Below are 12,391 nucleotides of genomic sequence, written 5' to 3'. Positions count from 1 at the left end.
ATTTCATCAAAGAGAATAATTTATACACAGATATTATGAATCTATTCATTAAATTAACTAGAAATTCGTGGTTATTAGGTTCTGATTAAAGCAAAACTAGGTTCTGATTCATCTAATTAATTATTTTTATCTACGCCCGTGAGATACGAAACAATTATCCCACTTATTTTGCGTGGGATAATTTATTTTCAACCAATCAAATTAGCTCTAAAAAGGAGTTTAATCATTTTCAACCAATCAAATAAGCCAAATCACTGTCAAAATCTAAACTAATAACAAGTGAAAAGAAACAATTGACTGAGTTAACTGTTGAAATATCATGTATAGACTGTGTTGATTACGTAGTCGTTTGTTTTTTTCACACATACATACATGTCACACATACATTCCCATATAGTACCTACTATTTCAAAAATTTGTGTAAATTATTTCGTATATACTTATATTATTTATATTTTAAGATAATACAAATTTATGTACTTTCCTAATGCTGTTCTGAACATATAAAAACTTTATAACACATCGTTGTTGGCGTATTTTTCACATTAGTTTTATATATCAAAATATATAATAAAACCGCAATGGAAAAACCTTTTACAGAACCATACAAATAGTTAGCGAATTTAATAAAATTCTGTAACATATAAAAGAGTACATTGTAATAAATTTTCACTTATCTTATAACACATATCAGTGTTCATCTTGTCTCTCAAATAAAACTACGCGTGTCATGACGTAATAAGTTCAACTATTGAAAAAGTATATAAATATAGTATGAATACAGGGTGGGTCACTTTAATCTACAATGGCTAATATCTCGTTTTGTAGTTAACAAATCAAAAAATAACTTAAGCAAAATTTGCAGAGTTTGATGACTGACATCATATTTTGACAACAGATTGGATCTAGTTGTTCGGGTTTCTTTAATAGCCAATTTATATCTTAAAATGTAAGAGATGGAATAACACTTTAAATTAGAAAGTTGATCGTCATAAAAAACAAACATTTTTCATTTAAACAATTTTTTTCGAAAAACGTCAGCTTTCGTAGGAAATGTAACATAAAAATATGTCATTATTGCATTTGATCGAAAGAAAAAACGCCCATCAAACTCAAAAATTTTTGTTTAAGTTATTTTTTTTATTGGCTAACTACAAAAAGAGTTATTAGCCATTATAGATTAAAATGACCCACCCTGTATATACTAAATAATGTATTCAGAGCTCATCCTTTTTTTGTCCTGATACTGTTCTTTTTTTCTGCGTTCGTATATACATGACTGAACAAAATGTATCCCCAATGACGTTAGTAACTGAGATAAGATGAAAATTTTATTTTTTGATATAATGAAAGAAAAAGGATTATGATTCAGTAGATAAAGATAAGAGGATGTTTGTGGTCCATTCAATAACGCGTATTTATTCATGACAATCTAAAAACTAGCTTTATCCTGCCACACTTCGCAGTAGCACATTATGGTTGCATGAATCAGAAATCAGAATCAGTGGATTCAAATTAACAAAAACTTGAATTATTCGTAGAAAAACTGTGTTAATAAAAAGTTATTAGTTTTTAATTTTAATGAATTTGTTCGAATTAAATAAAAATGAAGTATTCGTGGAAAAAATGTGAAAATATTAAAATATTTGTTTTTAATTTTAAAGAATTTGGTATGCTAATTGTGATCCACAAATTACAAAAAAACTTTATTTACACGTATTACCCAACTATTTCACGAAAATTTTTGGCCGAATCAATATACTCGTTGAATGGTCTGTTACTACGAAACCTGATATATAAATCTACAGGCAATATAAAACGATGGAAAAAAAAAGTGTTAAACTAGCTATTTTTTCCTTTTAAACTACACATAATGTAAAACGCTTAATAATCTATTTTAGAGAATATAAATTTGAAAAATTTTCAATGTTTATTTAATGTTAGAAAAATTGTTTTTCTTTTTAAAACCTTTCTCTTATATACTTTGTATATTCTAAAGAATAAAATTTGTTTTTCTATGTAAATTGAAGTAATGGTTATTCGATAGATTTCGTTTCACAAGAAAGTTTTTCATTGAAGAAAGACCTCTGTAATTTAATATCAAAAAAGCGTTCATGTAACTGTCTGACCAGAGTTCAGAGTTCAATGTTCATAAAAACATATTGTTTTTGCATATTTTACTGAGAGGTCGTTTTCGAGGAACAATTCAATAAAATTTTATATTCTTATCAACTGTCTAGGAGTGTTATTTCAGTGCAAAATTGAAAACTGAAATTTTTTCAGAATGTATGAACGCCAGAGCAATTTTGGATAAAAAATCTTTTTTATAATATGAAGTTCTGCCCAACTAATTAAGGATGTATGAGCACCGTAGTGGGGACACAAATTAAAACTATTTCGCTTTCGATATTTCGAAAAACAGGGCAGATATCGAAGAATTTTATTCTTATTTTTCGTCTACATTCATGAAGTTATAACAATATTCATCATCAAAGTTGAAAATAAGGTACAATTTCAACCACAAATCTAAACTTGCCTTGGCGCTCGTACTACCTTAAGTACCAGGGTAAGAACGTTTGTTAAGTATCGGTGTTGATACTTAATGAATGTCATTTTCGACATGTATCAGTTTCGAAAAATTTCACCATCTGTAGCAACAAAATTTACCTTAAAATTTGTTAACAAAATTTACCTTAAAATTTGTTGTTGTTTGAAATTTTTTGAATATGTTTGTCATTTAAACGTCTATTTTATCAAAGTTAAAGGATACTGAATATTTATTTACCTCTAAAGACGCTCTTCTTGAATAAATAGGCGTTTGATCTTCTGGATCCATTGAATTATTATTACTATTTACACCGGATGGAGAACTCATTGACGGTCTATCTTCAATCACTGGCACATTTGATACAATTGTATTTTGATGATACTGATATTGATTTTGTGTTGCACGTCGTGGTGATCTACCACGATCCTGAATTGTTGTTGCACTCCAATAACCCCACGCCATTTTTAAATTTTATTTATTTAAATATATCACTTTTTAAAAAAAAATTTCGTTACAATGTTTTTTAAATTTTTATTATATTTTTTAATAATTATAATAATTAAAATTTATTGCATGTTTTTTAATAAATATATTTTTGTTTTTTTTTATATGTAAATATATTTTTAACTGTTGTACAAAAAATATATGAAAATTATTAATTATATCTGTAATAAAAATTTATATTTTCCGCTATAAAATAATTTTTTTTTTGTATTTTTATTTTTGGTCATAAAAAAACTATTTTTATTATTCATGAAATGTTTTTTAAATAATGGTTTATTATAAATTCAATTTGATTGAGAGTCGTTGCTCAAAATAAAATACATATTCACCCGTCATTTAAGATGTTTTTTTTAATGTAATTTAAGATGTTTTCTTTTTGGAAAATAATTTTCCATTTTGGAAACTTAAACATATTTTTAAGAAATGGTATTAATAACCGCATGGTATTAATAACCCTGAAATTATCTGTCACTTTATGTAACCAACCAGTGCAGTGTGTTCAACAGTTTGACATTTTATACTTAATATAACTATATGTTAGTAATATTTAATAATTTTCCCCTATAATTAATAGAATAAATATATTTTAAAAGCAATTTTTTTAAATAAAGGAGGAAAAATATTTTTTCAAAAATTTCATTTATTATTATTATTTTTAAATATTTTTCCTTTTCTCAAATACAAAACCAATAATTAAAAGAAATAAAAATGTAATTAAAAGGAGTTTGTATAAATGATTGTCAAATTATTTTTACATAAATATCCATTTTATACAATGCATATTGTAATATGCAAGGTATACTAAGTTTAGTCCCAAGTTTGTAACGCTTTTCGATCGAAACATCACTTAATAGTTAATATTTCTCTTGATTTTGAAGCAGAACCGTATAAAGCTTTTCCGATTTGTTCATTGTGTATTTATGTTTTATTTACTAAGCAATAAATAAAAGTTAAAACTATAAATCGATTTACGAATATAGGCTTTAAAATATAAAAAATTGTACGCTATAGTAAATTAATTGATGTGTTAATTAAATTATGAATGAACAACATTATTTTGCTCCACCCAACAATCTATAAATAATTTTTTTATAAGGTTGAATTCACATTTATCTACCCATATATAAATGTATTAAAAAATAAACTATGTGATGAATATTACCCTGAGAAGCCAGATCAATCACTATTTCTAGTTAGAAAACTATTAATTGCTTTCTAGAGTCGATTTCTTCTTAATACGAAATTTCAAGACATTTGTTGCAAGTATGGAATCTATTAAAAAATTACAAAATTACATTATAAATGGCGGAAAATGATAGTCACAGCGAGTGACCAAGTCGGTCGCCGAGGACGCAAATTTTTTAAAAACCAATTATTTTCAAACAATTGTATAAAATAAATCTCATTGATGATACAAAACTAAATTTTACATCAGTAGAGCGGTTATTTGGAACCGTCGAAAAATTATGCCCTTATGATTTTAATGAAAGAAATTTTTAAGAAATTGTCATTTTTTTAACGTTATCTACAGTTTGGTAAATTTATGCTCTTATAAGTGGCACCCACCGCACAAATATTTCCATTTTATTAATGGATAGCTTGTTTTCAGGGCAAGAGCGATAACTTTCTACATAAAAAAGTTAAATATGCTCACTATATTTCGTTTTATTTTTAAACATGGTGACATAAATTAAAATGAAATACTATAGTTTGGCGTAATATCTCTTCTCTAGCTGTATGGCTTAGTTAGAGCTAGTCTACTAGGTTACGAACTGTCATACATATAGAATAGCAATAAAAAAAAACATTATTTTTATGCACAGAAAATAAGAGAAAAAAGTATTCAGTTGACATACGTAAATATATCTATCTACCATAGTACTCTGAACGGGGTGTGACTTTCAAAGAGGTGTTTATGAGATATAGTCACGTCCGGTTTTATGACCAATGTTTAATATTCCATTTACTGACGAGATGCATCAATAAATTTTTTTTATTTATCTGAATATTCGTTTCAGAATTCAGTTCACTAACGGTTACTAAAGCTAATTGTTACTCAAAAAGGTTGCCCATGTTTTTAACCCTTATACACAGTGTAAAAAAAGTACTGATTGCAAGAAAAAATGTTCTTAAGATAATTCACTCGTAATAGTCAAGCCCAGAAAAACATGCTCTTATATTCGTGCACTATTTGTGACAACAGTGTACAATACGCAGACATTGTCTCTTCTATAACATATCTCGATTCATTACACCCACACACAAGTGTATTAAAAATTGTTTATTGTGTTTATATTTTGGCAAGAACGGCCAAAATCGTTTTCTTTGTAACCAAAAAATGCAAACAACCATTTTCGAGATATATAGAAAAGTATCTATTTTTAACCCCCGAACTAAAAAAGGCGGTGTTATAAGTTTGAACGCTTTTTGTGTCTGTGGCATCGTAGCGCCTAAACGGATGTACAGATTTTAATTTTTTTGATTTCGATTGAAAGGAAATTTAACGGAGAGTGTTTATATCTATTTTACAAGTGCGAGGGTTCCGTACTCGAAAAATTTGTCGGGGGTGTTTAAAATTTTATAAATTTCACTTGTTTAATACTCGGCATACCTCCAGCATTTTAATTATGCACATTTTGATTGTAAATATCTCATTCCATACGTTGTGAGAAATTTTTCGGAGTAGGCTAGAATTAATTTTAGAAAAAATACCAACAGTTGATTTGAGTCAGGATCGGAGTAATTGATTCATCGCTGGAATAAACGACGACTATGAAATTATTTTCCATCAACATTTATTTTCCACAACTACAGGGGGGGAGCACCTTTTGATAAACTGTTAGTTTTGTATATTTCGGTGTTCGATAGTATTCCTCTTCCAATATCTCACAAAAATAGGACACAACAGTTAATTTATATTTTTTTTAAATAATAAAAAAACATAGGATTTATTACATACAATTTTTAGAAAAGACATTATTCATTAAAAGTTATTAAAAAAATTCTAAAAAAAAAAATTAAAAAACTAATTTTTAATAATGAAATATGATTATTATTATTTATTTTAAACAATAAATTCCCTGTTTATTTTGGTGTATTATAGCCTGAATAAAATATAATTGTTATAATAAGGACTTATAACAAGTTCAAGGCATTATTAATAATTTGATTAATGATTTATGAAAAACAAGTTGTCCCATATAAACGTATTTTCATTATATATTAATTTTTATATGACACGAAACATATTTTATATTTTGAATCAGAGTTTAATGACAATTTAATACTGCTGAAAAATAATTATTTAATGAAAAGCTGTTCTTATATTACCAAGCTGTTTGCTAGACTGAGGAGAGTTGTAGATTTTGTCTATTTTATTGATGGTTTAGATGATAAATTGTTTTGAACCAATATTACTATGACTTACTTTTACAAATTTTCGATCAAATTCCCTTAAATTAAGATAATCGTAGACAAGACAGAGTTGTAAAACCTATCAGTCTACCAGAGTTTTAAAACTTATGCAGGAATGCGAAGAAAGTAAGTTTCGATGAAGAATACGGACTTTGATTTGTTATACCGTCCATATGAAATATATCAAAGTATACTAAGTTTAGTCCCAAGTTTATAACGCTTTAAAATACTAATGCTATGAACCAAATTTTGGTACAGGTGTTCATAAAATCACCTAATTAGTCCTTTTCCGGTTGTACGCCTGTCTGTCGGTCCGTCTGTCATCACGATAACTAAAAAACGAAAAAAGACATCAAGTTGAAATTTTTATAGCGTGCCCAGGTCGTTAAAAGTGAGGTCGAGTTCGTAAATGAGCAGCATAGATCAATTGGGTCTTGGGTCCGTAAGATCCATCTTGTAAACCGTTAGAGATAGAACAAAAGTTTAAATGTAAGAGATGTTCCTTATTAACAACTTTTGTTAGAAACATTTTTCGAAAACATCACTGTTTACCCGTGTGGGTGGAAATTAGGTAATATTGTATAGTATATATTATATGGGAATATCAGTCTTGTGTGTGTGTGACATGTATGTAAGGCTGGCTATCTCTCTTTACTTACATGACGTGAAAAACGATTCCGTAATCAACACTGTCTATACATGGTATTTCAACAATGAACTCAGTCAATTGTTTGTTTTCATTTGTTTTGTTATTGAATTGATCCAGTTTAAAAAGTACATAGAACTTCTATTCTTTTGCTTGGATTCTCTAAATCTGTCATCTTTTGTGATTCTAGTTTTAACCCCCGAACCAAAAAAGGGGTTTTATAAATTGGAATGCTATGTGTGTCTGTCTGACTGTGTATCTGCCTGTGGCATCGTAACGCCTAAACGGATGGTATGGTTTTGATTTTTTTTTCGTTTGAAAGGTTATTAAAAGGAGGGGGGGTGTTCTAAGCTATGTTTAAGATGCGAGTTTAGTGCTCCGTTTCCGGGACAACCATAAAATACAGACGATAATCCTCAAAATCGGTTCAGTTTGAAAAAAGGTAGTTAGATACCTTTCAAGTGCGAGTTTATAGGGTTCCATATCGTTTTTAATTACTTGTTTCATTCACATTTGACATAAAATAGCAAACAGAGTAAATTTTAATATTTCATGATTATGATTCGATACAAATAAGTGTATAAATATAACAAATTATATATAAGTTAGATTGCATGTTATATAGATTTAATACTAATAATGCACATATTATTCTCATTAAACACTAATGTTTGATTAGAATGTCTTTGATCCAACTTGACATTCCATTAAATCAATTGTATTCAAAATATATTATATATGTATTAGTGGGTACATACGTACATGTCACTTCTATTATTTCTCTCAATACATACCTAATCATGTTACAATATTATTAGTACATGATTCAGTCTATGACACACTGACACAACATATAATATTATATAATATAATATTATAATAATATATAATAATATTGTATTCAAGAATGATATTATAGCGTGTCGTCATCTACGTCATTTTAGTGCCCAAATTCAATAGTGTTATACGATATTGTTAGTTACCGCATTATGTCTTTCTTAACATCTTAAGTGTATAACTATATAAGGATGAATTCTTGTTGACTTCGAATTTCGACATAGTTATTGAAATAAATACCACGATACTCGAAATAAAATTGTATGTTAAGAAATTCTATTTGAAAAATAAAATTAAAAAACATACAACGGACTTACATGTCGCTGTAAGTCCGTTATACATAGAATATGTTCGTTATACCATAGAATTTCTTAATATATAATTTTAATTCGAGTATCGTGGTACTTATTTCAATAACTATGTCGCAACTCGAAGTCAACAAGAATTCGTCCTTATATGAATTGGCTCCACGGCCAAAAACGTTGTTTAATAAATTTCAGCGACATGTAAGTCCGTTGTATGTTTTTTAATTGTATTTTTTAAAAAGAATTTCTTAATATACAATTTTATTTCGAGTATTGTGGTATTTATTTCAATAACTATGTATAACTATAGTTTGGTTTCAAACTTTAAAACAATTACAGTTTTGTAGGTTTGTTGTCGAAGCATTTCGGCTTATCTATCACTTTGATATCAATTCTGACTCTATATTATTGTCTCTTTTTAACCTCCGAACTAAAAAAAAGGGGTGTTATAAGTTGTACCATTATGTGTGTGTGTCTGTCTGTCTGTGGCATCGTCGCGCCTAAGATGAACCGACTTTGATTTTTTTTGGTTTTGTTTGAAAGGTTATTTAATGGAAAGTGTTCAAAGCTAGTGCAATTAAGGGTTCCGTGAATCGATTTTAAGGATCATCGCCTATTTTTGAGTTGTTCCTGGTACGGAACCATGAGCTCGCACTTGAAACATAGCTAAGAACACTCCATATTAAATTACTTTTCATAGGAAAAAAAAAGTTCAAACCGGTTCATCCGTTTAGGCGATGCCACAAACAGACACACAGCGGTCAAACATATAACACTCCTTTTTTTGGTTCGGGGGTTAAAAACAGACGCAATAATTTTCAAAGCTTTTACAATCACACTAGATCATGAGCCCATAACAAAGCGAACAAAAGCTATGATTCTTTTGTCTGCCAATTGAAAGATTAATATGGCAAAAGTGTTTTTACCAAAAAAAGTTTTTCGTTTTTATGATGCAAAGTTCTTAATTTTGGTATGATTATAAAGCTTGAAACTTGATTAATTGTTCCTCAGGGTGGGGCTAGCAAAAATAATTGAAAGATTAATAAAGACAAGTTTATTAATACTGGAATACTGGAATACTGGAATGTTTTATTTCTCAAAAAGTGACCAAACAGACCATAACAGTTCATAAAGAACTTAGATATTTCAAAAATCAACCAATTTTCAATGAATTAAATTTCAAGTAACATGAATTCAAACTATCACATCCTAAAACTTTAAAAAATAATTTTACATTTCCCTGTGTATATATTAGGAAGTTAGTGAAAGAAAACCGTAACAGATTTGCCCTGACCTATATTATTTGATAAGAAAAAACACTTAGAAGAAAGAATCACATGAATTAAAAATTACCAAGTGTAATAATTTATGCAAATTGATATGAAAGAAAATTATAGTTATGGTGACATTGATTATATAAATGAATTATTGTTACAGTTCATGCACTTCCGGTCATTAATATATATTTGAAACGCATACATACACTTATAGTTACATTAAGTAAATAATGTATAAAGCTATTACATAATAAAATGTATGCAACGAAGGAATAAGTTTTAAAACTAATTTACAATAGGGTAGGAAAAATTATATTCATATTGCATCATAATTACTCAATGAGTTGGAAAAATCTATTATTGAGGTTATTCACGTATATGTTACTATCCGGAGCATGTACGAGCTTTAATATGCAGAGAAGAACAAGACTCGATAGTTTAGTTCACTATTTCTTTCAAGAAAGGAAAATCAATAACTTCAATGTTCAATTTTAAAACATTAGATATTTGATAAATCTTTTAGGAATCTCTTCGTTCCAAAAAATAGTAATTTTACACTTCTAATCTGCCACAGATTTGCAGTTTTCTTTAAACATTGGATATAATTTTCTTTGTTAAATCCCACTAACTGAATTAATAAGATTTTTCTCCGAATGAGCTATCGGAAAGGTACAATTCACACCCGATATTGGTGTGTTCTAGAGACGCAAGCTAACTAGGAATTATACAAAGTAATCGGAATTAAGGAATTATTTTACATTCAGGTGTATCCTTTTCGTATAGCAAGGTATTTCAGATAAGTGAGAAGCGGGAAGGAAGTGGAAAGAACGTGCTTTCGGTATTGCAAGATAGTCATCGTCGGAGTTCAATTATTGGAGATATTTCGAAAATATTACCTCCCTTCCGCAGTGCTCAATTCGCTGCGTGCTTTTGTTTTATGTCAGGGAGTTAACATAGTAGCGACATACTACTTTATGTATGAATGGACTAAATCTGTGGATTGTATATATGTTTTACATTGAAAATTTAATATTATTTTCTAACAAATTTAAATAAATAATTATGTATATTAACTTCGAATGCAATAAGTTTAATTAACTGTTATTTTTCAATAAATTTAATTTGACATTTACTATATTGTTTACATGTAAACAATTGAAAATTTTTCATATTTAAGATTAAACGAATGATTTATTGCAAATATTAGTTTAAAGATGAAAGTGCTGCGAGCGATTCAGTTGTGATGAATTTCGAGCAATTTTGGAATGAAGGCTTTCTAAGAAAGAGAAATATAACGTTGGAAGAGCAACGAAGATATTTTTGGTACTGCAAGATAGACCTCGTCGGGGTACAAATCAAGACGTTCCGAAAATATTATTATACTTTCCTTCCGAGGTCTTCTATACGTATAATATTGTACAGGCTACTACAAGGCCCTTGCTCTGCGACTCATGAATTCTGAACGGTTAATCTAGAGAAGGAAGAACCGATGGCTCATTTTCTCTGCCGTTGCTCAGTTCTTGCAATGAGAAGACTCTCTATCTTTGAGGTTGTTTCGAAAATGCAGTTAGGAAATATTTGCTGTTCGTAAACAGATATAAATGGTGCAAGAATTTTGGCTCCTAATGAGGAGACGTCTTCTTTCAGGAATAACAATTGTACGCTGTCCCCTAACCCAACTTATATCACTCATTTTATAATTTTGGTGTTATAACATAAAACTAACACAGTATTGATGGAACAATTTCTCATCATTTTTTTGTAGCATTTTAGCACAGGTGTAAAAATCATATCTTTGTAACAACAAAACATTTACTTCGTCATCCATTATAATATGAATTTTTATTAGAACACATATTTTAATAAAAAAAACAAGTTTATTAAAACAAACAAAGGTGTTGCTTATGACATAAAACGTCAACGTTATTTTGTTGTTTTATTATTTTACGTCAAACTGTAAAATGAATAATTGTTTATGTGTACATTTAATTATTTTTATTAGTTTAATAAAATGGTCGTTGAAAATTTTATACAGTGTGTACAAATTTTTTATAAATCGTAGTAGGTACTCAGTCTGATTAAAAAAACTTTGTTAATCTGGTTAACTTTATTACAAAAGAGATCAGACTTAAAAAGTTTGAAAGTACATTTTTTAAGCAGGTTTCTTTTTCTTGATATATTTAAGGTCCGAAATGTAAACAAAAACTTTGAAAAAGAAAGCTCCTTGGTCCATTGTTTTACTACCAGTATAGTTATGTAAAGGAGATATGCAAGGATTGAATAATACTAGTTATTTCAATAAAACTTTACAAATACATTATTTTTTTTATTAACAAAATTTCCAAAACTCACAAAATTTCTTAGGTCATCAGGGTTTTTATTATTATTTTATCGTTCAAAGTTGGTTGAAAAAATTATGAATCACATAGGTTATCCTTTTTAATTGGATATTTCTATATCAAAAAATCTAGAGAGTGTGATAAAAAAATATCTCAAATATTTAAACAGTCTTGTAGTTTATAATAATACCTTAAAAGTATAAGGTTGCCGATGATATAAAAACAAAATTTTAATTTAATTATGAGTTCATCGAAGATGAATCATTCGATGAACAGAGACGACTATAGTTAGAGAATTGATGATTGAGGAGAGATATCTATATTATCAAATTTATAAGCAGCAATTGCACACAATATAGTTTATATTTTTGTAGTTGCGTGGTACTGTAAAACTAAAAATAACACATTATTTGACTACAAAGCATGTATTTGGTTTATGTGTATGAACCGTGCAATAAACCAAAACTTTTTTACAATATTGTAGGGAAACACCTTAAGTCATTAACTTAGTAGTCCTAAAA

General features: G+C 28.3%; 1 protein-coding gene across 2 annotated transcripts in view; it reads right to left on the bottom strand.

The window, feature by feature from the left end:
* LOC123299555 (atypical protein kinase C) overlaps positions 1-2,999 on the bottom strand; it is a 143,984-nt gene extending 140,985 nt beyond the window's left edge. For both annotated transcript variants that reach the window (XM_044881780.1, XM_044881779.1), the window contains exon 1: positions 2,786-2,999. In XM_044881780.1, the coding sequence (XP_044737715.1) occupies positions 2,786-2,875 (90 nt within the window). In that variant the 5' untranslated portion in view covers positions 2,876-2,999. The remainder of the gene's footprint in view (positions 1-2,785) is intronic.
* Between the last annotated feature and the right edge of the window lie 9,392 nt (positions 3,000-12,391).

The sequence above is a fragment of the Chrysoperla carnea genome, chromosome 5, assembly GCF_905475395.1.
Source record: "Chrysoperla carnea chromosome 5, inChrCarn1.1, whole genome shotgun sequence".
Taxonomy (NCBI): domain Eukaryota; kingdom Metazoa; phylum Arthropoda; class Insecta; order Neuroptera; family Chrysopidae; genus Chrysoperla; species Chrysoperla carnea.
Note: the sequence above shows the minus strand (reverse complement) of the source record. Positions and strands in the feature narration are given on the sequence as shown.